At 35.7% G+C, this 26,340-nt stretch overlaps 1 protein-coding gene across 1 annotated transcript in view; it reads right to left on the bottom strand.

Annotated features, from left to right (window-relative positions):
• Positions 1–274: 274 nt before the first annotated feature.
• Positions 275–26,340, bottom strand: part of Polr2B (RNA polymerase II subunit RpII140) — a 29,876-nt gene continuing 3,810 nt past the window's right edge. The window contains exons 2-18 of the mRNA XM_083126892.1: positions 25,022–25,245; positions 23,135–23,339; positions 20,521–20,648; positions 19,442–19,600; positions 18,529–18,693; positions 16,922–17,118; positions 16,605–16,724; positions 13,033–13,770; positions 11,265–11,487; positions 10,410–10,654; positions 9,473–9,566; positions 8,752–8,874; positions 8,205–8,423; positions 7,064–7,171; positions 6,118–6,392; positions 4,677–4,872; positions 275–538 (exon numbers count right to left, since the gene is read on the bottom strand). Coding sequence (XP_082983018.1) covers positions 446–538; positions 4,677–4,872; positions 6,118–6,392; positions 7,064–7,171; positions 8,205–8,423; positions 8,752–8,874; positions 9,473–9,566; positions 10,410–10,654; positions 11,265–11,487; positions 13,033–13,770; positions 16,605–16,724; positions 16,922–17,118; positions 18,529–18,693; positions 19,442–19,600; positions 20,521–20,648; positions 23,135–23,339; positions 25,022–25,245 — 3,512 coding nt within the window. The 3' untranslated portion in view covers positions 275–445. The remainder of the gene's footprint in view (positions 539–4,676; positions 4,873–6,117; positions 6,393–7,063; positions 7,172–8,204; positions 8,424–8,751; positions 8,875–9,472; positions 9,567–10,409; positions 10,655–11,264; positions 11,488–13,032; positions 13,771–16,604; positions 16,725–16,921; positions 17,119–18,528; positions 18,694–19,441; positions 19,601–20,520; positions 20,649–23,134; positions 23,340–25,021; positions 25,246–26,340) is intronic.

Below are 26,340 nucleotides of genomic sequence, written 5' to 3'. Positions count from 1 at the left end.
GGAAAATACATTGGCTGTTATATAAAATTACTGGAATTGGCAAGTCACGGAATTAGTAAATTTGTATTGCGTAGAATGTTCCAACATGTAATATTTCTAATATGTATGCAGAAGCTGTCATTCGAAACAATTTATGCAGCTTTGCAAAGAATGCACTCAACTATTTACATTATTCAACAGAAAATTTAAGAGTACCACTTTTAACTATTTTCTGGTAAAAAATACACATTTGGCAATACAACACAGATGTGATAAAAAACACGAATATGTTGTAGAAAATTAGGGCTTTATTCACAAATAACTTACATAAAAACATCAACTGGTTCATCTCTACAGTGACGAAAGATAATCAGTTGCAAGAAACATACAACTCAACAGTACTCAAGAAACAAAACTTGAAATTTCAAGCAATGCATGTTTCAACACTTCTGTTCTGCCATATTCTTTAATGGATCACCATCAGACGAGGCGCAATGTTCATTGACATCAGTTCTTGGAACAGAAGCTTTGCAGCATAAGGTAGCCTCACTTGAGAGATCTGTAATATTAAACAACATATATATATATTCATGCTGTAACCATAATAAAATTAGAGTGGGCCTCTAAAGTAATTATATTTCATAGTAGTCAATTACATGTATCACATACCCATTGATAATTTAATATTCTCACAATTAAATTTTATGGATGTGGATTTTTCAATTAAGGAACACATGTCAATTTCCTTAATTTAAAAAGAAAAGCAACTCCTATTAACTACATTTCCTTCTTAACAAACAGTAATAATTAGGGAAAGGAACTTTAGGTAATTAAATGTTTTTTCTGCGATAAGATACAGACCCTTATTTTTGCCAAAATTCTGATTATAGCCTTATATGTCAACACAGCAAATTTTATTTTACATAAAAACACATATTTTCCAGTTGTCCGTATGTAAATACATATTTTGCGAATTTTCATTTTAAATACATAAAATCGCTCATTGACTTCATCCACCTCGAAATCCTCGAAGGAAAAATGTTTATAGGCTACTCTGCACCTCTTTCATATCGAGAGTGCTAGGTTTGTTTTGTCTTTGAACACCCTCGCTGGCAGACTTCTGGCACCTCGCCTACAATCCTATTGGGAGAAAATAGCTGTAAGTAGTAGCTGGGTAGTAGTACACGTAATGATAGCAAGGCTTTTTAATGAAGCAATGCAGCTATTGTGGCCGGAAGGCATAACATTTGACAATGTTCTTCTCCTCGTGACAGATGCTGCAGCTTACATGAAAAAAGCTGCAGTAGGCCATGCCGTTAGCTACCCCAAAATGGTGCACGTTAAATGTGTGGCCCATGCGTTGCATAGAATATGTGAAAAGATAAGAGCTCTTTATCCCAATGTCGATAAACTGGTTTCAAATGGCAAGAAAGTTTTTATCAAGTTGGCTAGAAGAATAGACAATTTTAAACAAAAATGTCCTGAGGTTCCCCTTCCCCCTACACCTGTAGTTACGCGATGGGGCACTTGGTTGGATGCAGATGTTATGCCCAGAAGTTTGAAAAAATTGTATCTGTTGTAAATGATCTCGACAAAGAAGAATTCTGCAAGAACTGTTCATGGAGCCCTCCGTAAAAGTCGAATTGGCATACATCTCAACAAACCTGTCCATTCTCTCTAATTCCATATGAAAGCTTGAATCGTCCGCGAACACTTTGGCAGCTTCCATTGTTAAAGTCCGTATAGTAGAATCGAAACTACAAGAACTCACTGGATCTAAGTGTCTAAATGTACAGAATTTTTTGGGAAAAAACAAGGTTTTCAAACTTTGTGCCAAATTGCATGTGTTTTGGAAAGTGAAGTAGAGGAAGAGGAAGCTTTGGAAAACTTAAGCGTTAGTGACATTTCGTGATTCAAATATGCAAGAATTGTTTCTTGTGACGTGGAGCGATCTTTCTCACAATATAAGATGCTTTTTAGAGATAATCGTCACAGATTTACAATGGAGAATTTGGAAAAAACTATGGTGATCCACTGCAACTCTTCCAAAAAATTGCTCGCTAAGAGGTAATCATTTAGAAACTAATTTCAGGTGTTTAAAATGCATGTTATAGTTTGTTTTTGTTACCAAATGTTTTTATTTTTGTCACATATTTTCCTGTTTTTATCACATATTTTCAACATTTATGACACATAAATAATAAATATTTCTGTGTTTTTTAGCACATAAAGTTCCGTTCCCTAGTAATAATACACAATTAACCTATGTATGTCCTTTTCTCAATTTTTGAATCAACCTCAATTAATCCTGAATGTTGTCAAGATTATGTAAGTAGACATGGAAAAAATTGTGTAGAATTTTAGCCAATTTTATTAATTTCTTCCTTATAACCTATACAGCCCTAAGAAGGATCGAGTCAATACGAAAATCTAGACAACTACAAGATACATGTTGTGACTATTGTCTTAGTTAATTTTACAATGATGATGACATGTGGCATGTACCAAAGTATGGTTTGATTCTTCCTAAACAGTGGTAGTTAATGGACACTGAAATATGTGCATAAATGCATTCCATAAAAATTCCAATGTTTTAAACATCAATTCAGTTTACTTGGAAAACTGGGTTAATGTTTGAGGAATTAGTGTATACTTCACCTTTGCATGCATACAGCAGCATATTTTGAGGTAATTTTTAAACAAACATTGAAATTAAGTTTGTTTAGATTTTTCACTGCTTTATTTTGCACAGCAGCATGCACTATCCCTTGATCCCAATAATTGGTTATCTTGTGTTTGCAATCAGCCACTTGGGTTTTTCCATGGAAAAACTTTGAGCACACAATTTTATAACAGCTCAGGGGTGTCTCCTTCCAATAGCCCTCTTCCAAACTCTTGATTTATAAACAAAACCAAATCAATTTTTCAATGCCACACAGCAAATTCTCACACCAAATTTAAAGCCACAATATTTTTTTTTAAGTTCTGCTAACACATGCAATGAATCCTATCAAAATCTCAGTATAAATTCATCTCATATTCAATCATACAAATTCAACACATTTGCTTTAATTTTTTTTTTCATTCTGAACCATTTACTTGTTATTTTGTATGGTTTTGTTATCCTCCACATACATTTTATAGAACATTTCGGAAATTTTTAGTCCATGTTTATCTGCCCGTGAGTTCTCCTTAAATCGTAAGTCATATTTTTCAAACTTAAAATGAAAGGGTATGATTAAATATAGGGCAGAGTTGATATCAATTCCAAGACTTGATACATGTCATGTAGCTGTATGTAGCAGCAATTACTAGGTAATTTCTTAAAAACTACACATGATAAATTAGTTCTACCTTTTTTGTTCATTTGTATGCATATGAAGGTATGATATACTTGAATCACAAAACAATATTCCCACTGTTACTACGTATTATTAACAAACGAACTTTGAAAATGTAGATTTTTTTCCCTCAACACATTGTGGGGCTATTATTTCTGGGCTATTTATTCTTTAACCACAACTTTTTGCTAATATATTTTACTTTTATATGTAATAATGAAAACAAAAGAACATGTTCACAATGTGCAACAAATAGCGGTTCAGCAAGAAATGTCCAATTTCCAAAATTTCTTGAATTCATTGATTGAATTGTTGTTTCAAGTCCACTTTATGCACAGAAAGGCTAATCAGGATACAGTTTAAAATGGGATCCGAACCACTGTGCCACGGTGGCTCAGTCGGTAACGCGTCTGACTACCATGCTCAAGGTCCCGGGTTCGATCCCCGGCCGGTTCAAATCCGGGAACTTTTCTAACGGTGGAAGCGGCCCCGGCGCCTACCCAGCGTCGAATAACATGGGTACCTGGGGGAAACCCTGGGGGGTAAAGGCGGTCAGGGGCGTGATGCTGATCACATCACCCCCACTCACGACCGGATCAAGAAAGTGTGGGGCGTTACCCCCACACCCCCTATACGCCTTCATGGCGTGGTGCTATGCACAGGGGAACACTTTACCTTTACCACTGTGCCATGTGCCTCCACCAGGTATCGAACCTGGACAAAATTTCTTGAAAATTAGGTTTTCTAAAATTTTGCATGCTCCCATTCTTTCCCCTCAAATTTGGGGAACATGAGTGGTCTCGTGCTTCCCTGCAAATTTGGCCCATCTAGTGTCCATAGGGCCAAGCCAGAGGAGATTTTCTGAAAAAAAAATTCACACGTAGCATCTCTGGTTTATGTTATTTCTTCCCCCAAGAAGTATCAGCCTATTTTCAAACTTTCCATGGTTGCATGAATATACGTACTAATTTTTTTAATCCCGTTTGGTGTGATGGACACAGGGGTATTCCGAATACCAATTTTTACATATAATTTTGATTTCCTTCTTTCCTTAACGATCATTATTGGGAGGTAAAAATGTATAGACTTCACCTCTACTAAGTCCTGTCATTAGAAAAAAAAGTGATTTCATATCTTGACAACAATTATTTATGCTATGATTTTTTTTTTAAACTTTGCGGCAAGTTTGAAAAGTGCACACCTAGAAAGCTTGCACCCGTAAAGACTAACATGTAGGAGAGATTTCCGTCTGCTACAGGTTAAATAATGTACACATGTGGAAGATAAATAATGTCGCAACACCGAGCATTGGATTTAGAAAAAAAATTCACTTGAACTGACTTGCGAAGAACTTACCTGGGTTTTATTCTTACATCCTTTACACTCAAAAGTGCTATTCCTCAAGTTGGCAATAGCAATGAGTCCGCAGAAGTTGCAAACATGTACTCGGTAAGGGTCTGACACCTCGAACAGCCTCTCACGGAGGAACTGGGCAGCTCCATGGGCAATCTGACAGTCTCGTTCCATCTCTCCAAAACGCAAGCCACCATCCCTAGAGGTAAAAGAAACACTCAATAGTAAAAATATTTGCTTCTCTTCCTCTCTCTCTAGTCATCAATTCTTCCAGCAATACAGAAAATACATATTTTTGAAAATCTAATATATTTCCTATCTGAGCAGATACTGATGGTAATGTCAATACTCTTATTGATTCTCACGAGCACCCACACCAATGTTTGAAAATTATAACAAGAGTTATTCCAAAATATAGATTAATATGAAGTATTCCACTGCGACTTTTGCTTTGAAATATTCCAGAATTATATCAGAATATTAAAATAGCTTTCATTTAATCACAAAATCCATTGTTATCGCACAATACTGGTACAAAATAAATGTAAATTTCAAATTTTGCATGATTTCCAGGATAATTAAACAACAAAAGTGAACCTACAAAATAACAAACTCTGGAAAAGTATTGGATGGCACCAATGAATAAATTCCAACATGGTCAATCCATACCAAAAATAAATAAAAATTGTTGGTGTAACCGGTATGCAAGGGTAGTTCGAAACAGGCATATGTTATTAATATATGACTTCCTTTGAAAATGTTTTGTTTCATGGTATATGGCAATTTTGGCCTTTGCAGACTGTAATAATTATGATAACTCACGACAAGAAAAATGAAAAATGATAGAAAGCAGAGGTAAAAAAAACATTGCTTTCAGTACACTTCATGCTACATTTATGTTGTGTACCTTTCTTTATCATCTCTAATGCAAATGGATAAAATTTAGTGCCAAAGCTGATATTCAATTTAGAGCAAAAATCAAAGTTTACGATGGGTTTTTTTAGCGGAGAAGTAATGTAATATCAGACAGATTTTTTTTTTAGGGGAAACATATACATCCAAAGTTTTAGCAGAAAATATTTTAGCTCTGTTACTAGTTTCCTCTTTTAGTAATAGCTCATCAAAAATTTGTTTTTAATTTTTTTTTTCCAAAATTCAGTATCTTTGGTGGGGAACCTAATAAAAATGTGATATTTACAGGGGTACCTGTAAGAACGATTTTGATATTCCATGGAAAACAAAGTTACAACACAGAGAAGTTAGTCAGAAGCAAGAAAATTTACATTATTAGTTAAAAATAAATATTTACTTTTTTAATAAACTAGCAATAATTAGAAATATTGCATTTATTAATTACATCATGCAAATATCATAGTAAGCTCGTTAGTAGCTGTTATGAATTTAAAGGTGTGTAAGGCAGAGGTTTGTCTGAAGGCCACCGTACCTGGCTCTTCCCTCCATAGGTTGTCTCACAAGAATCTGCAGGGGTCCACGAGCTCTGCTGTGGATCTTGTCGTCCACCATGTGCTTCAGACGCTGATAGTATGTGGGTCCCAAGAAGACCTGGGCATTGATCTTCCGTCCGGTGTGCCCATTGTACATCACTTCATTCCCACGCAGCTGGTATCCATACTCCTGGAGCAATGTGGAAATCTTCTGCACGTTCACTGCATCGTTAAATGGTGTCGCATCACCAATTTCACCCTTATTGGCAGACACCTATAATAAATGTTATAAATGTTATGTATTAAACAGTTTGTTTTTACCAACAATTTTATTATCATAGCAGAAAACAAAACAAATTACTAAAAAATTTGTGCAACATCAACACCTGTAGTAAGACAATATGCAATTCATGCTTATAAATAACACATAAAATGTAATTTCAGCACAAGATGTAAGACATGAACAGCCTCATTAAATGAATAATTTCATAATGGAAAACTTGCATGTATACTCATAGACGCGATTTTTTGTTTCACAAAATACTACAAAATGTTTACATCTTTTCTAAAATTTTCAGAACACATGAATTTCAACAACTTACAAAGGTTATGCTAAAGAATAAATGTATGCAAAATAATGAGTACTTATTAATAGTAAACTGTATAATGAAAGTTGAGAAAGAAAGAACAGACTTTGTATGAGTTGTTTGGAAATGAACAAGGAGACACAATTATTTGAAAAAACTGCACTACCTGCTACTGAAACATTACTGAAAATATAATCTGCTACACATAAACTTACATAAAGTAGAAAATAATATACAATGCAGCACCATACAAAAAGAAAATCTGAAATAAAGTCACCTGCTGCATTTAGAGAAATATCCACCTTACACTATTACACTTAAACAAACAAACAAACAAAAAAAGCCCGAAATTACTCACCTTGCCTTGTAGGCACTCGATCAAGTGACCAATGGTCATACGAGATGGGATAGCATGAGGGTTGATGATTATATCAGGAGTCAGGCCTTCACATGTAAACGGCATGTCCTATAAAATGAACAAATAATTATATAATTAATATTATAATTACTACAGCCACCTTTTCATGGTGCATAAAACTGGGCACATTTCAGGATCAAAAGCACTATATAAAATATAATTTTGGTGTTAAAATGGTGAATAAAACCATAGATTTTTTAACACTACACTTATTACAGAAAATTAACTTCTCCCTTCCATGATTAGCATAACTCACAGGATAATTCACACTTAATTTAGTGTTTAAGAGTTTATTTCACATTTTGTAGTTCATGTCACATCATTTCATGACAAAACACGGTAGAAAAATGCACCTCACACCTTACAAAAACATGAAAAATAAACATTACAGTGGATTATTTCACATTTCGGGTTTCCATCAGAAACAAAATTTGAATGCCTCTAATAATTACAATGCAGTCAGAGATCTACAGCCAAAACTCAGTTTACATAAAGAAAATAATGTTTATAAACTTATGTACATTAATGTTTATATTTTGAACTTCTTACACTGGGATGTTTTATAGGTTGATTGTTATGAAACTTTTGCATGTATCAATATAGACTTTACGAACACAAATGATCCATGGAGAACTTGATGGGATCAGATGACTGCAGTGGGTTTTACATTAATTAACCAGGCTACTGAACTATCCATGTTCATCAAGAAATATTTGCAATTTTACACTGTATTGTAGTATTGTATTGCTAGAATATTGGTACTGGAAAACATTTCACATAAAATTTGTATTGAGCCATTCCTAACATAGTCATGATTTTCCGAGAATGTCAAAAATATGTAATGTTGATGAGCTTGGTAAGAATTTTTATATCATTGTATTTAAAATATATAATTTGAATTTTTCTAAGCTACTCAAAATATGCTTGGGTAATATTAAATCTGGTCAGTTTACACTGGCGAGTTTGTTTTTAAAGCCTCTTCATTCAGTAGCTCACTTTAATGTTTCATGTCACACAATTGATACTGTGTTGAAAGTTTGGTGGCTTCTTACAGTTAACGTCCATGCTAGTCAGTACTTACCTCTTGCCTGTACTGGATCCCGCACGTTCCTTTCTGTCCATGCCGAGAAGCAAATTTGTCTCCAATCTGTGGAATTCTCACGGACCGCACCCTGATCTTGCAGAACTTATAGCCTTCAGAGTTCAGAGTTATCATCACTTGATCCACAATACCAGTCTCACTGTTCCTCAAGAATGTGCTTGCATCTCTCTTCGTGTATCGCTTCGTTGTGCCTTCAAGCTAGAAAAGAAAACAAGTGTTTCTCTACCAATTCCAGTTCATGGTAATTATTTCACTTAAAGTGGAATCCAAACCACAATGCAAATGTGTCTTCTCTGGGGATCTAACATGGAACCAGTTTATTACAAGACAACAGCATTACCACTATACCATTGGGCAAGCTCAATTTATTAAAAAAGTTTAGAAACAAACTCTGTGCAAATATTACTACACTGATTTAATTTTTTGACAGTTTTATATTGAATAATGTCTTCAAAATGACCTATGCTACACATGTTAGGTTACTTCATAAAATTCTTCAAATATTTATACAAACATCAATAATTACCTCATCATCATTATCTGGCAGAGTTATTGTTTTTCCAATGACTACATCATCGCCTGACACTCTCACCCCTGGTGCAATAACTCCATCATCATCCAATTTGTCATAAATTGCATTTCTCATTCCCTGAAAATAAAATATTATTTTTATCAAAATATGTCCACATAACCTTAAAAGAAATTTACAATGATAAATAAATATTTATACAAACCTAAGTATTTCATACACTAATTATTAATTGAATTCTTTTTAAAAATAAATAATAATATGATGTTTCTTTTCTTAGGAAATCTTATTTTCAGGAGCATTTAAGGAGCATGAAACTGGCTGAAATTTATCAACTTTGTGAGGTTTATGGAGTCACCGATTCAATGATACGGAGAAGAATGTGACTCTTCAATGAAGGATACAAAAATGTAAATGATGGGAGTGGTTGACTGTCTGTGCTGCATGGAGATTTGGTTGGGAACAAATCAATTACCCACTCTCCATACAGCCTAGACTTAGCACCAAGTGATTCTCATGTGTTCCTGCATCTGATATCATTCTCTGCTGGCCAGCTCAGTCAATCCCAATACGATTTGAATATTTAATGTATCTTGTTCGGTTCAATACAGTTTCTGCATTGATTATTTTCTTTCACAATAATAACATCATCATCAACTCTGATCATGATGACTTTTGGCCCACCCTGTCCAATCACTTAATGGAAAACAACACAAACCTGACAGGTATTCCTTGTTGGTTTTTCAAACTGCTCCTCTTGATCACAGATTCGTTTTGATTCAGCATCTTTGTATGACCTGAAGAACACGGATCTGAAAATTCAGAGAAGTAAATGTACTACAAATATACTAACTGCAGACTGGGATAGGTCTCAACACAGACTCAGCCATAGTAACGTGAACAGCACTATGCTCCAGCCACTTCTGCCTCTCTTACTGATTAGAGTCTGGTTGAGCCCCAGAGCAACTTTATGATCTAACACTGTTAGAAAAAAAAGTTTCCTTAAAGCCCACTTTATGTTTAAAATAGGCTAATCGGGACTGGACCTAAGTGTAAAGTGTGATGAACCGCTGAACCACTGCGCCTCTACTGGGAATCAAACCAGAGACCACTTGATAAAAAGGTGTCATCATTACCACCATATAGATATAAAAGAGAAAGCAAATTTGAGATTTTTACTGTAAGTACAAGATGAGTAGTATTAGTATTATAGTTATAGTATTAACAAGAACAATTTTGTGACTAATGTCAAAATTGTCAATTTACATCTAAGTGCGGTATTTTGATTGTTACCACAAAAAAATACGGAAATAAATTCAGGTTTCCATTAACATAAATAAAAATCACACAGTTTCAATTATTGCTGAGAAAAACTCATGCTTGTATATAGAAATATTACATATACTTCTGACAATTTTATATTCATACAAACCCAGATTTTAAAGTGTTTGTGGTGGAAGAATTAGGCAAAATAAACCAAAACCTTTCCACGCAATTTAACTTAAAATGACGAAAGGAAATTTAAGTTAAAAATAGACAAATGAAGAAAAAAAATGCAACACACAAACCTGTTGAGAAGATATCAATGCAAGCAGCCAATCAAAATGTCATTTTGCAAATTTGCATGCTCTACTTAACTTAGAATACAAACCAACCTGAAAAAACCCCTCTCGACGGCAGAAGCATTCATGATGACACTGTCCTCCTGGTTGTACCCGGTGTAACACGCAATCGCAACAATGGAGTTAATACCTGCAGGCAGCTCTCGGAAGCGCAAGTACTCCATGGAGCGTGTTGTGACGAGAGGCTTGTGTGGATAATACAGAACATGAGCCAAGGTGTCCATCCGTACATGGAAGTTTGTGATATACACACCCATAGCTTGTTTACCCATAGCACTCTGAAAGTAAAAAAGCTTAAACTAAGTAAACTTGAAATCAATTAATTTCTTACATTGTGCAGTGGCATTTCCTAAGAACTGCACTATATACAGACAATGTGGTTTAACTGCGCTGCATTACAAAAGGAGCTATTATCAAACTGACTGAAGAAATATCTTGAAATAATTATCAAGAATACATGTGAAACATGCACAGTGGAACCTCAATTCTACATTTTACAAGGGACCAAGATGAAGAAACTTAAAATCCAGGATAATTTTATGACATTATGTTCTTCTAGGACCATGAGGATTGAATGTAAGTAAACGTATACGGGGTGTGGAGTTAGTGCCCCACACTTCCTTGATCTCAGCCGAAGGTGGGAGTGATGTGATCAGCACCATGCTCCTGGCTGCCTTTACAAATTTCTTGCTCGTGCCACCAAACGCAATGGAGTTAAAAGAATAAACCAGCAACATGAATAACATGCTCCGTTGAATCCATACCAAGGTGGCTAATTTAAACTAATTATGCTGCCATCACAGAGATACATAAAATATACACTTTTATTCTGCTCTCTGATTTCAAGATGCTAAGTCATTTACCATACACAGTTTTTATCTGGCATACCTGGTAAGTGTTCCTGGGACTCTGGTTGTGATCAGGGAATGGAATGATGGATGCACAAACACCTAAGATCATAGCAGGATGAATCTCGCAATGGGTGTACGTCGTACAGTAAGCATACTCCTTGTCCTGCTTAAGGTCTTCCGGGGACATAGAGATCATAACTGTCTCCTCTTCCAGGGTGTCGATGTACTCCACAACACCACTGGCGACCAGCACCTGCCACCTGCAAAAGCATTTGCATTGAGTTACTTAACATACTAGATTCCACTTTGCAAGTAGGATTATCGCCACATCAACATGATCATCAGCCTGTTCCCATCCTGGGCAAAATAATAATTTTTGAACCACTCTTACCAACTTCTATTTGGCTCTATTTTAACACTGCCATTTCTTCTTCACCTTGACTGCCCTACAGGTCTCTGGCAATCAGATTTCCCAACATGAACCATGTAAACTTTTCCCTCCCATACGTGTAATATGACCTATCAAACAAGGTCTCCTAGATTTAATTACAGTGGAACCTCGATTTTACGGTTTTCAGGGGACCAAGCTGAAAAAACTTAAAATGCGGGAAAATGTAAAATCGAGGAAAATTTTATAGCATTTTGCTCTATTTGGACCGTAAATATTGAATGTATAATGCGGGAAAATGTAAAACCGAGGAACGTAAAATCGGGGTTCCACTGTATTCTAACAATATCAGGGGTTGAACATAGATTATGCAGCACAGTATCATGTAACAGTTTTATTGTTTCTAGTTCCAAATATCTTGAAGATTTTATTTTCAAAAACTCTGTTCGGGGTTCCACTGTATTCTAACAATATCAGGGGTTGAACATAGATTATGCAGCACAGTATCATGTAACAGTTTTATTGTTTCTAGTTCCAAATATCTTGAAGATTTTATTTTCAAAAACTCTGTCCAATTAACAATGACAATAATGAGTTACCTAATCTTAGTCTAAATCAACAATGAGTAAAAGAAGACTGGGCTCCTGGTTAGTGCTCTCACCTTTGATGCAAGAAGTCCCAGATTAGATTCCCAGTGGAAACCCCCAAAATTTTGCCACTGACCCAGCATTGTGAGGACAATTGGGGAGCTACTTGAAAAGATGTAGCAGGTGATGGTCTCGAAAGCCAGAAAACAGCAGCGATGGTACTCTACGCACTGACACCGTGTCTCTTAACGAAAAAGTCACTCTGGCAGGGCCTGGCCTTTATAGGGCTGTTGCACATGGAGTTTAGTTTAGTCTTACTAACACACTCATTGATTGATTTGCTTATTTTACTTCGACTTTTGGGCCACTTTTGGCTAATTTGCGAAGATAAGGGATGAGTGATGACATGATGAAATTGATGAATGGACACTCACTAACAACATCCATGCCCCGTCCGGGAATTGAACCTGGGACCCCTGGCATCGTAGTGCAATGTGCTAACCACTCCTCCACGTGGGCCGGCTCTTACCAACAGAAGACTACCAATTAACTGCTCTTATTCATATAATGTATCGTAAATACAGTGGAACCCCAATTTTACGAACAGGTTTTTACATTTTCCCGCATTATACATTCAATCTTCATGGTCCCAACGCAGTTACCTCGATTTTACATTTTCCAGCATTTTAAGTTTTTTCACTTTGGTCCCCTGAAAAACGTAAAATCGAGGTTCCATTGTAGTCACAAAACAGCAATGACTAACGAGGCATGCTGACAAACAAGAAAACACCACACACTACCGTTGAACTCTGCAATAGTAATATTCTTACCCATAATTATTATATTCTCTCTCCTTCAACATATCAATGTGCCTCTTCTTCAGAAGCAACTTCCCATTCTCCACAATCAACAAGGGACGACAGATTCTTCCGGCATCTGTATAGATCCTGATCTCTCTGTCACGGATATCACGAATCATAGACACCTCAGACACAATAATGTCCATCTGCCTCCGAAGCTTTCTCAACGTAGCCATGAGCTGTTCAGGATCTCTGTGAATTCCGACCCAACAACCGTTCACAAATATCTTCGTGGCATCCGCAATGGCGGACGGTGCTATTTCTTCCAGGTTCTCCATGCTCCACTCCTCCAAGAACTCAAGAATGGGGGACGGTTGCGAGCCTACGGAGATGTAAGCCATGAGTGCAAGATTCTTCACAAGTCCTACGGCTGCACCTTCGGGCGTTTCTGCAGGGCATATCATCCCCCACAGAGTGTTGTGTAACTGACGGGGTTTGGCCAGCTTGCCATCTCGTCCGATGGGGGAGTTCACACGTCGAAGATGGGAGAGGGTGGATGCAAAGGTTAGCCTGTTCAACACCTGGGACACGCCTGCTCTTGCCATGTGAGCTTTCTTCTGATCGCCCCAGTTCCCGGTGGCCAAGGAGTACTTCAAACCGTCCGTGATTATCTTGGTCTTTATGGCCAGCTCCAAGTTGAAGTCTTTTCCCCTGTCGATGAACTTCTGAGCATACATTCGCACTTCTTTCATCAGGTTCTTGAATAGCCTGAAAAACAGAAAGTATATACAAAATAACTACAGCAAAAAAACTTCGAACACACAACTACAGTAAATGTGCTTACAGAAAGAAGTACCTTGCAAGACAGCACCAAAGCAAGAGAAACATACTGCATATTGAAAACATTTCATGATTTTGTGAAATCCTTGCGATTTTTTTGAAATCACTACTATGTATGAAGTGCAGAAAATATATAACAAGGTTGGCTTCTTGAAGTTTTGCATACACTTGTGGTTCAATAAAGAATCATTCTGACCTACTTCCGAGGTGCTATCACTTTTCCCAGCAATGGGACAACTGAAACACTCTATGTACAAGTCATGATTTGGGACGCTGAATCATGATTGTTATACAAGGGGAGGTTTAATGGTGTAAAATTTGGTGAGTAGGCTGAATGGAGTGTATTTCATAGCTACACATGGCAGCTTTCCTTGTTGCAACATCAGACATGGGAAATGGGGCATTGCTTTGAAAAGTCTCACAGCACAGTACTTCCTCGCACATTCTGCTCTGCAGCAGAAAAACTAAATATGACAGAGGACTGCAATTTTCTATTTATAGTACACATTGATAGTTCACACAAAATATAATGTCTATGCAGTATGTGGAAGCAGATGAAAGTGATTCTTTATTGAATGACCCTCATATGAAGGCAAAGTGAGATTAATACGGTAATTTCAACATAACATTAAAACAGGCTATCATTTTATATTATACCATGGAGGTTTGGTAAAGTCAAATGATTAGCACTGTTGTCTTTGGTGTGAGCTGTTCTAGGTTGATCCCTGGTGGGAGCTATTTCAAAATAAGAAGTAGAGGACGCTGGTCTTAAAATAATTCAGGTGCCAGCCCATTTCTTCCAGGGGCTACCATTAGATATCCATGAATCGAACCAAGACAAAGCTATACATTTTGAAATATGATCTTAAATCATTTAATTAATTTATGAATTAATACAAGATTGGATTAAAAGTAATTACCATATTTGCCGGCATATTTCCCCCTTAAAAATTGATCTGAAAAACAGTCTCTCTCTTATATACCTACACTCAGTTTATGATTGCCTCCAATTCTGGAAATTTCCTCTGTTCTAAATTAAACAATTTCATTGCGGTGTGTGACGGAGAAGATAAAAATATATTCTTTCCTAGTTAGATTAGGCAAATTATTTTTTGAAAGAAGACTTACATATTATTTATATTTGAAATACTGTACATTACCGTATTTAATCATGTATAATGCACACTTTTTTCCACAGTTTTGCTCCCAAAAACTGTGGTGCATATTATGCATGGAATAATTTCGACAGCCAACATGAAACCGTACAGGGTCAATCCATGATTTTGTGACACTTGCATTGATTTTTACTGTTTACGGAATCCTATCACGTTATATATCGTTATAAAGCTTAAATCCTGCAGTTTCTGAATATGGTAACAGTATTACATTCAAGATAGTGACACTAATGTGAAATGCAGTTCAAATAACTTCATCTCAAAATGAAGGAACGTTCTGATTTTTATGGTACTTTGGATGAAAGAAAAGATAAGGAAAAGAAAATAATAATTAAAATGTATTACTGGCCAAATATTATATATATGAAGTGTGTAAATGCCTTAATGGAAGAAATCTTGTGTTGCTAACTGCTAGTTTGAGGGTCCTGAATGTGCCTCGTATAAATGTTACGTTAGTCATGGAAAAAGTATATATTTTGAAGTTTTCTTAGAAAAAGTAAAGAAGGAATGAGCAAAATTACGTATAAAAATTTGAAGGCAATTTCCCACAATTTTGTACTTTGTAATGTAATGTTCTGCGACACCAAGAAAAGCAGTGCCATTCTGGTGGAATTTGAGAATGCACCTCCTGTCACATGGGACTTGTTGGATAAGAAATAATAGAAAATAACTTCCTGAGCACTGCAAATGCATAACGTAATTTTGATCTTGCTGTCTACTATTACAGAATAAATAAGGTGATTAAAGAGTGAAAGCTTTGGGATGCTAAACACATTGGAGGGAGAGGGGGGAGATGGTATGGGTTGGCGAGTCATGGCATACACAAGTGATATTATTCTCCTCTTGGTCCACATAGCAACAAGCGATTCATTGAATAGGTATGATGTCATTCAGTCTTGATCGGCATAACAATAGCTTTACGACCTACAATTTCTTGAAACTGGATTATAATGCACATTATATATGAGATATAATTGTTTGTCACTTTTCCTCATCAGAAACCAGGGTACGAATTATACACGTGTAAATACGGTAATTATAATATTAAGTGATAAAGCTTTTTCCTCAAAATGTCCAAAAAAAGGGGTGATTCTTATACGCTGGCAAATACAGTAATTCTTGCACTAAAGTGACTTTCATAACGAAGGCGTTACTGGTAACAGCATGAATAACTATGCAATACAATATAATATATGGCCGGCTCTACCATACAGCAGCAGATTTTAAAACTTGGCTAGGAACAGTGCAGAAATTTACAACATAATGTTTATTACTCTGATTTAATGATACACATGATACAGAAAATGCACAAGAATTAAAAATTGCAAACGAATGAAAATTTCCATAAGCGAACTCTAAATAAAAAATAAAACTGAATTTGAAAAATTAGATGCCATGTGAAAATTTTTAAGGCACCATGGCAACTGGGAACCCTGTATATTTTCTACTCCTGCTTGGTATGCATGACCCTCAAGACTTTGTTGCACCACAGAGTGTAGTTTCACGATATGAATGAATCAAGATGGAGGATGGGGGAGGGTCACACACACACTGAAGAAACAAAGAAACCACACACACACTACTTACCCTCGGAACAAAAACGCTAGCAATGGTCCAGCCAAATCCAGCCTCTTGTTTCCATAATGATCTCGATCATCCAGTTCTCTACGACCCAAAGCTGCCAGAAGCAAACGATGTACCATGTACCTGTAAAAGAAAAAACAAGATGAACTTCATGTGAAGAAATAAAAAAAAATTATTACCAAATCACATATTTAAAAATTCTATGACATCCATACATATTAAGCATCCCTATTTCCAAAAATGAAACCTTTAATACTGTACTTCTGCTCTGCTAAGGCAAAAAGGAACTTAAATATATTAATAGAAGAAATATGGCTTACCCAAGAAAATATGCTTTCTTCGTCTCACAAAAATCTGACACACCAACATGCGGTAACATTTCCTTCTGCAGAATTTCCCTGGCATATTTTATTCTCCTCTCTTTCGTAACGCCAGGACGAGCTCCTCTAGCTCCAATGAAGTTCAAGGCCACATTCTGCTCCTGGATAACAAAAGCTTCATCCAGCGATGGCTTTACCTGTAAAAGGATCAGGATTAGGGCTGTTCTTCATATTATCACACACAAAAACAAAAAAAATATTTAACATGAAGCCAAAATGAATGAATGCATAATTAATTACACAAATATATACAGGGTGTACACAAAGTGTCAGACACATTTTAATTATTGATAAATCAGAAATTAATGAAGATACAAAAAAGTTTTATGTCCTGCATCAGTACACTTCAATGTGTGTTCATTTTGTCACATGGAGGATGTCAAGGTGACAATTTTTTCACACGTTCAGGTCAGCATATTGACATCCACAGTAGATATCATGTTGTTTATTCTGGCTTTATTTTCATCACTTTTGAAAGATTTGTCTACATTGTTCATCATGTTTTTAACGAATGCTTGCCAGGAAGATAAATTTGAGGTGGTGGTCCGATTCCTTGCACCATGAGATCAGCTGACAAAAGCCCATTGAATTTTTTTTCTTTTTGGGGATATGTGGAAGAAATTTTTATGAGGCAAAAGTAATGAACATATGAACTGAAAGCCAGAATAAACAAAACAATAGCAACTGTTGATGTCGACAAACTGACCCAAACGTGTGAAAAAATCGATTATCGTCTTGACATTCTCCATGTGACAAAAGATTTTTGAGTATATCTATCTCTCATTGCCATCAGTTAATTTGTATCTTCATTACTTTCTGATTTATAAATAATTAAAATGTGTCGGACACTTTGTGTACACCCTGTATTATGGATAAGCCAATATCGGTATCAGAAACTGCCAGTTGATATTTATTTACCAATACCAGCTAATACTTTCTTGGCATTTTAGTCTTTCATTTCGTTGTTTTCAAAAATTCCATGCAACACTTTCGTGGAGGCTATTTATCCTGGAAATTATGCAAAATTCGGTTAATTTTTATTTTTTGCACCAGGTTTCTTATTTTAATGTATAACATAACATGTATTTTAATATTTGGATGTATTTTGAACATTTTTAAAGCAAATTCTTGGTAATTTTGGATATGCTTATTAATATAGTAAATAATATTAATAGATGATTTGAACAACTTTTAATTGTTATAATTTTCAAGCATTTTGGATTTCTGCTCAGCCTTAGCATGTATGCAATATTTTGTGACCGGATTGTGATGAAATGCGAGACAAAACTGACAACTGGGAACAATATAAATTGTGTTTAATAGCTACGGCAACTTATTGTAGTTAAATCATCCAACCAAGCACGCTCTGATCAAAATATCAATACACACATGTGCATTTTAAAGAGAGTGTGCTGGCAAACAATAGCGTGATATGCACTATTAAATTGTATTTGGTATGTGGCAGACATGAAATTCTCTCGGTTAAGACAATGTATGTATAAGTAGCAATTTATGAAGAGCTCCTAATTATTAGTTCATAATCTTACCATTTCCATCATTTCTGGATCATCAAAATCATAAATAATGTGTTCCAAAATATCTCGATCGGCCACAAAACCCAGGGCTCGGAAGACAATCATTATGGGGATTTCCTGCTTGATGTAGGGAAGGATGGCTATAATACGTTGCCCAATTGCAGATTTCTTGATGTTCTGAAAGGGCAAAGGAATTCATTCAAGAACAACAAAAGTAGTAAATAATCTTCATATATTACTATTCATAAGAAATAATATTAACATACACAAATTTAAAATTTATTTGTAACAAAAACATTTTGATATTAGCTTATATATAGAGGAATGCATATTTCGTTTTTCACGAAAACACGAAATGTGAAATAACATATTGTAATGTTAATTTTTCATGTTTCTGAAAGGTGTGAGGTGCATTTTTATACCCATTCTTATATATTTTTATATTTGTCATGAAATAATGGGAAATGAACTGCTAGACTCTTAAACACGAAATTTAGAAGTTATTTAACGATGCGACACTTTCTGTCAGAATTATCCTGAGAGTTATGCAATTCACGCAAAATTTGTTAATTCTAGGATAAATACTTGAGAAGCAAAAATGAACCCCTTTATACAGGAATAAATTTAATATTCTGGTAACAACATAAACGTGCTATTAGAAGGGATATGTTCATTTTGTGTAGTAGTAAGTGCAGTTTTGAAATCAAATTTGGGATTATATTCAAATTTTTAAAACCAAAATGTCATTTTATATGATGCTTTTTCACCGCTATAACAGCAAAAATTTTATTTTATTTACCACTTTTGAACCCGAAATTGACTGCTTTTGTACCGAAATGTTGCTTTTTTTATTTACCAAAAATAAGTGCCTGCCTCTACTTATATAGGGACTCCCTTAAATTCTCATCAGATTCATATAACTCACCTGTCCTCCTCTTGCCATCATATTGACCCATAAAGTAGAAGTTGGACGAGAGGAGTGCTCTAAGCAAGAGCGGATTTCAGCCTTGAATGCGTACTTCCCATCTTTCATGCTGAAAACATATACAGTATTGGTGGCCATCTTCTCCTGAGCAATCAAGACCTGAAGAGGGAAATAAAGTCACCATTAAGTAATACTAATAGCAACAACCTGACTTCTCACAATATAAATCAGAAAAACTTGTACAACGGAACCCTGATTTTGTTCCCAGATTCTAACTTCCTTGTGAGTCTCTCTAATGGATGTAGTGGTAATGTCATCCCCTTGTATTTAAGGTGTCTCCCTGGATGACCTCCATGGCAGAGTAGTTAGCACAGCAGACTATGATGCCAGGGGTCCCAGGTCTGAATCCTGACCTGGGTATTCTTTGCGAGTGCCCCTTCATCAATTTCATCATACCATCACTCATTCTCATCTTCAAGATTAGCCAAAAGTGCCAAGAAAGCAAAGAAAAAAAATCGATCAAGCAAGGGGTGCGAGGTTCAATACCCAGTGGAGGCACATAGTGGTTCGGATCCCACTTAAACAGTAGGTCCAGTCCTAATTAGCTTTTCTGTGCATTAGGTGGTCTTAAAACAAACTCAAACTCTTTCTTCATCACTCCCCCCCCCCCCCCCCCTTGGAAAATGTATAATCAAGGTTCCACCGTGTGAGTGATATAAATGTAGCCATACCTCTTCAAAGGAACAATGAACACAATGTTAAAGGGAAAGAGTTATTGACCTGTGCACTTATTCAGTTGCTGCATTAGAATTTCATGCCAACAAGCAGGTTCAACTCATTGTCATGTTACACTTTCAAACTAAATTTGTTATTTTACTACTTTCAGGATTAAAAATAAATTATAACTATTGCAATGTTTAAGTATTTAAATATAACAATAATAAAATGCTGTACTTTTTAGCAGTAGAAAATTAATTCTCGGTTTCAACACATTCACAACAAAAAAGGAAGTTTTCTAGGAACAGAATACCCCACAATTAGTATTAATTTCAGCATGGAAGACTTAAAATTTGATATACCTTTTCTGAACCATTAATGATGAAATACCCTCCAGGATCTAGAGGACATTCGTTCAACTCAGTCAGATCACGATCAGTAAGCCCACTAAGTAAGCAGTACGTTGATCTCAACATGATTGGGATTTTTCCTGAAGAAAGAGGTAAAAAATTATATAAATAATTATATCTGGATATACTGAACACAACTGAGATTTAACAAAAGCACAAGCTACAAAAATATGGGTCTGAGTTCCAAATGTAACATGAATGTATTTCCTTGCAATTAGAAAAATATGTACTCACCCAATCCATCCCTCCGGGTGGCATATTCACCCATGTTATAAGGTTTACTACCGGTAAAACAACTTTTTCATATATAGCTAGAAATTGATGGACTTCTCTTATTGTTTTACTTGTATGTCTGTATTGGTGTTTTATTTCTATTATATCTAATTAATACAGCATGTTCCGTTCAAACCTCCCACATTTCAATTGATCATTGCTAAAAGGTTATGAAACATAATGAAATGCGAGACGAAAGAAAAACTCAGAGAATTGTATTGCATGACCTCGAAGTTCACCATTCTCTCACTATGCAGCGCCACAATCGCAACTCCGCAGCAGCATGCAATCTGTATTCTGGCATGCAGAGACAAAATCAATCATTACACTGCAAAGAAATTACCGGAGAGAATATGGTTAATAACCAATCCGGAGGTTCTTGCTGACGTGTTTCGGGGGAGAAAGTGGAAGAAATTCGAGCGGGATTTCAGAGAAGCCTGCGTAAATCACTTTGCCAAGCGTCCAAGCAGTTCAAAGTTCAAACTTTGCACACCATGCCTGAATGGTCTTCCCATCAGATGCTTCACCTCCATATTCTTTCCAGTAATTTCTATACACTATAATGATTGGGTCTCTGCATACCAGAATACAGATTGTGCGCTGCTGAGGAGTCGCCATTGTGCTTTATGCAATTGTGGCGTTGCATAGTGAGAGAATGGTGAACTTCAGGGTCATACAATAAAAATCTTTCAGTTTCTCTTTCGTCTAGTACCACTCGCATTCCGTTATGTTTCATAACCTTTTAGCAATGATCACTTGAAATGTGGGAGGTTTGAACGAAACACGCTGTATATACAATAAATACAAATTGTTGCATAAACCAGGTCAAATTTTCAGAATATTCCACTGCATTCCTTCCACCTGCCAAACTAAAAAAACAAACGTGAACCTTAAATGCCTGCCAAAAAAACCCACCCGCACACACTAATGAAAGCAAATGCCTCCACATGGATGCAGACAAGACCGGGAACCCACATCACCAATATCTCAATGTGTGGCCAAAGAAAAAACTATCACATCCACACTAAAGGAACAGGATGGAAAAAAAAAGTCAAGTCAGCTAGGGCCACTGTGGACACGAGCAGGAGAAAAAAGAACCATAGCAACCACAGCAATTCAGTATATGACTGACAAAGCTACCACACAGATGGTGAAATCGACCATGAAAAAAAACTGCATGGAAAAAGGAACTGTAAGTTGATGAATGAATCCCCCCCGTTAACTGCAAAATGGATATCTTTAGATATAATGTACACGGAAACCATGAAAATATTTGGATCTAAAAAGTAACATGGGAACATGTCATGTTCTTTAAGCTGTTGGAAACCTTTTTTTTCTTAACAAGCAATGTTACACCCAATTACAAGAAACAGAAGAAAAGCCAAAGTACCAAGAAGACTGCATCTAACTGGCCTACTATATTCAAGAAGTATATGGGAAGGATTAACCTGATCTAAATGGAAATACAGTACCCTTTTTCTGCTGGTATCTTACAGTATACAATAAAACCCAAGTTCTGAGTGTGTAATTCCAATACACTTGTGTTTTCTACATGATTCAAAGTCTATACATGGCCATAAGTACATAGCGAACATATTTGTCCATCCCACTCCTATATGCTTGTGTGAGCAATCAAGCAACTGGAGTTATGAGGCTCTTAGCATTACAATTATGCTCCACCATGATTACAGCAGTGCTATTTTCACATGCTGAATAGCTTAGGATTGTGAGGTTTGATAGCTTTAAATTCCCAACACTTTAGTTAGTTCAATCATGTTCATGTTCTTCACATAAAACAACTCATCAGACTGGGGTAACTCCCAAGCGTGGTTATGTATGGTATTTATTTCTATACTATCTAATTAATACATAATAAATAAGAATTGTTGCACAAACCATAAAACATTCATTACGTTGGTGGTGTTTATATTTTGTAATATTGCGATAGCAAACCAAATTTATGAACCAGAACCTCTTCCCCCGAAAAAAAATAAGCACTGCAGGGATGTGATCACCAATAAACATTTCACAGCTAAGTAGCACTGGCCACAGAAAACAAGCTCATATCGGAGGCTATAGTAAACAAACTGATTGTTAGGCATGTATACGGAAATACATGGGAAACTGAAAAAAAAACTGTCCATAGGAAGAAAAAAAAAGTAGCAAAAATTAAATTATTCAGCATCATAGAAATACAGAAGAACTGTATGTGTGTGTTTATGGAAAACATCTGTGTTCCTGTAGTACCTAAACTCAATAATGAAACACTTGGGAATTGGGTCACGAAACTTACCAATAAAAGTCTTCTGATGCTGTGTCTCAACTGGCTCCTCTCCTTCCTTAATCACGGTCTTTGTGATATCCACGTAGAGTGGTGCTGAATATGTGAGGTTTCGTAATCTTGCCTCGTTTGGCATCATTGGTGAGGGAGCACCATCCTTCTCCCAGTGAGTTGGTTTTGAAAGGTAAATCTGTTCAAACTTCAGCAAGTACCGCGGCTGTATATATTTAAAAAATAAGTGTAAATCAACAAATCAAAATCAAAAATTTAACATTTTATACATGTTGCACACAGTGGTATTTCTTACAATACAATGTTTCACTTGTAGTACTAAAACACAAAACATCTAGAAATTGCAAAATTTGTGGCCACAGTTACAGTTTATTTTAAATCTTTGCAAAACCACAGTCATATAATTAATATAAGTTTTGTTTCTTTAATGGTTGAAATGAGTTAATATGCTCCACATACTGTACATTTTTTGAAAATCCAATGAGATAAAATGTCAGTTCAGAAAATAAAAATCAAAAGTTCAAGATAGTATCTTTCTCAACACAGCCAAGAAGCAATTAATTTTTATCACTACACTGGTCGACGTGGGTTTTGATGCCTCACAGATGATTGTTGTCTCTGAATAGTTTCAGCATGTTGACTTCAAAAATGAAATCCATTTTTACCCATCAACCCTAATATTTTCAGAAAACAGCAATACATTAACTGCCCTAATTTCAAAATAAAATGTGTAGTTGAATTACTTCCGCAATAAATTGCTCTGTTCAGGTGATGGTAAAATATTGACTTTCTGCAATACAAATCTTCCAATTTTGTACTATAAATGCATGTAGAATTGTAAGCATTTAATCCACCTTCTACCTTCACATGATACATTGGCATGAAAATTGTATGGACTTTGAATACGTTAAATTTTATTTTTGAAATTCCTCATAAAAATTTCCTTAATAAAATGTCCAATACTCAATGTTATAATATGGTGGGGTGATTGAACTTAGTGACGTGGAGGAAAATCCTGACGTGATGGGAAGAAATTGATGTCATTTCCCTGATCAGAAATCAAAATACTTCCAGAATCATTTATTGGTTTGTAAACAACCGAAATTTCCCTTGTATAAATTTATTTTGTTGCATTCTGCAATAGGTGTAATGGAATGCAAATGTGAGAATTTAGATTGTGAAAAATCCTGACATGGGAAAAAATGGATGCCATTTGGGTGATCAGCATTCAAAATACTTCCAAAATCACCTATTAGTTTGGAAACAACTGAAATTTCCCTTGTATAAATTTATTTTGTTGCGTTGTGTAATAAATGTGAAGTAACAGTTAATATGAGAATTTTGATTGTGAAAAATTATGTCGTGATGCGAAAAAATGATGTCATCTCCATGATCAATATTGAAAATACTTCCAGACTCATTTATTGATTTGGAAACAACCGAAATTTTCCTTTTGTTGTGTTATGTAATAAATGTGATGTAATGGTGAATATGAGAATTTTTATTGTGAAAAATTCTGACGTGATGGGCAAAAATGGACGTTATTTCAGTGGTGAGCATTCAAAATACTTCCAGAAACACCTATTGATTTGAAAACATAGAACTCAAAATGTCAACCAGTGTTATTGTTCCACGAGGAGTGAAACTTCGGATCTTGTCCATCATTCCATTTAAGTGAATACCATAAATAGAAAATATGGAAATCTTCAGCTCAATTTATCCTAAAAATTAAACAAAAATACATTATAATTATTATTTCCTTACAGTTTATAGTTTTCTCAATGTTGCTATGTCAGATACTAAATTCTAAAATATATATGTAAGTCTGTTCACTGATCAAAAATGTGAATTATTATTATACAATTTAAGAAGCAGTGATGCACTTACTGGAGTTTCTATTTCTCCTGATGTGTGCTGAGCTTCAGCTTGTAGATCAATCTGAGGAGAGTCCTCCACAATGCGCTGCACTGACATCTGGATGAATTCATCAAAAGAGTCCAGTTGCTGCCTCACAAGACCTTTCTCATCAAAATATGCATTGATAACGATCCAACAAGCTTCTTGCCACAGCTCAGAAGATATCTCCTCCCCCTCCTCCTCCTCATATTGGTCTAGAATGAAAAGTAGCAATTATTATATCCATAAAGTTTTTCAAGACTTATCAACATTGTGCCAGCGATAAATGTATTGTTTCCTGTTTTGTTCCATGTGATGAAGTAAAAAAAAAAAGAAGCAAAGTGGTCCCCTGTGCATAGCACCTCGCCATTAAGGCGTATAGGGGGTGTGGGGCTAACACCCCACACTTTCTTGATCCGGTCGTGAGTGGGGGTGATGTGATCAGCATCATGCCCCTGATGAAGTACCAATTGTAAATATGTTGGGATGTTCTTAACTAACATTGAAACCTTAGTTCATGCTTGTCCAATAATGCTGAAGCAGGAAAAGGTTTCCATGTAAGTTAAAAGTAGATCCCGGAAGTTTGGCAAAATGCCTCTTTTTATCTACTGCATATATTGATAAAAATTTTCCGGATATACGTTTTTTATGTTGTTTCGAATGTTTTAGAAGCCTTTCCATTTTGCCTATTTGGGACCCCACTGCCTATTTTTAATTATAATGCCTTTTTTTGCCTTTTTCAATGAAATTTGACCATTTTTTAAAAAAAGATGTTGGCATTTATTTTTCTTCCGTTTATTATGTGAATAATTTTCACTTTATTTAAGTAATATTGAACTCACGCATGTTTCAACATTGCTGAAGGAGAAAAGTGTGAGAAAAAAGTATTTCATGCTCAGTTAGGATATTGTCTTTCGGTTAACATTTCCTTGTGCATGATTGACTGCTGAAGTGGAGAGGTTGATTTCGAACACAAAGTAGATATTTCTGAAATCTCCCTCTCGAACCCGAAAATTTCAGGAAGTTGCGCCTGAGCTTAGTTTACCTCCGCAACCAGTCTTGACAAGATGGGGAACCTGGATATCAGCAGCTATATATTATGCTAACAACCTTGAAAAAATCAGTGAGGTGATCGATGGTCTTCCAGAAAATGAAGCGGCTTCAATTCGTGAAGTGAAAAACTCCTGTGCTATTCAGAACTGAAGAATGAACTGTCGTATATTTTTGCACATTATTGTGCATTGCCAGAGACAATTACAAAGCTAGAAAAAAGAGGTGAGACTCTTGTAGCATCCATGAAAATCTTCGAG

Source organism: Lepisma saccharinum, chromosome 8 (assembly GCF_977018435.1).
Source record: "Lepisma saccharinum chromosome 8, izLepSacc3.1, whole genome shotgun sequence".
NCBI lineage: Eukaryota > Metazoa > Arthropoda > Insecta > Zygentoma > Lepismatidae > Lepisma > Lepisma saccharinum.
The sequence above is the reverse complement of the archived record's forward strand: the minus strand, read 5'-3'. Positions and strand labels throughout refer to the sequence as shown.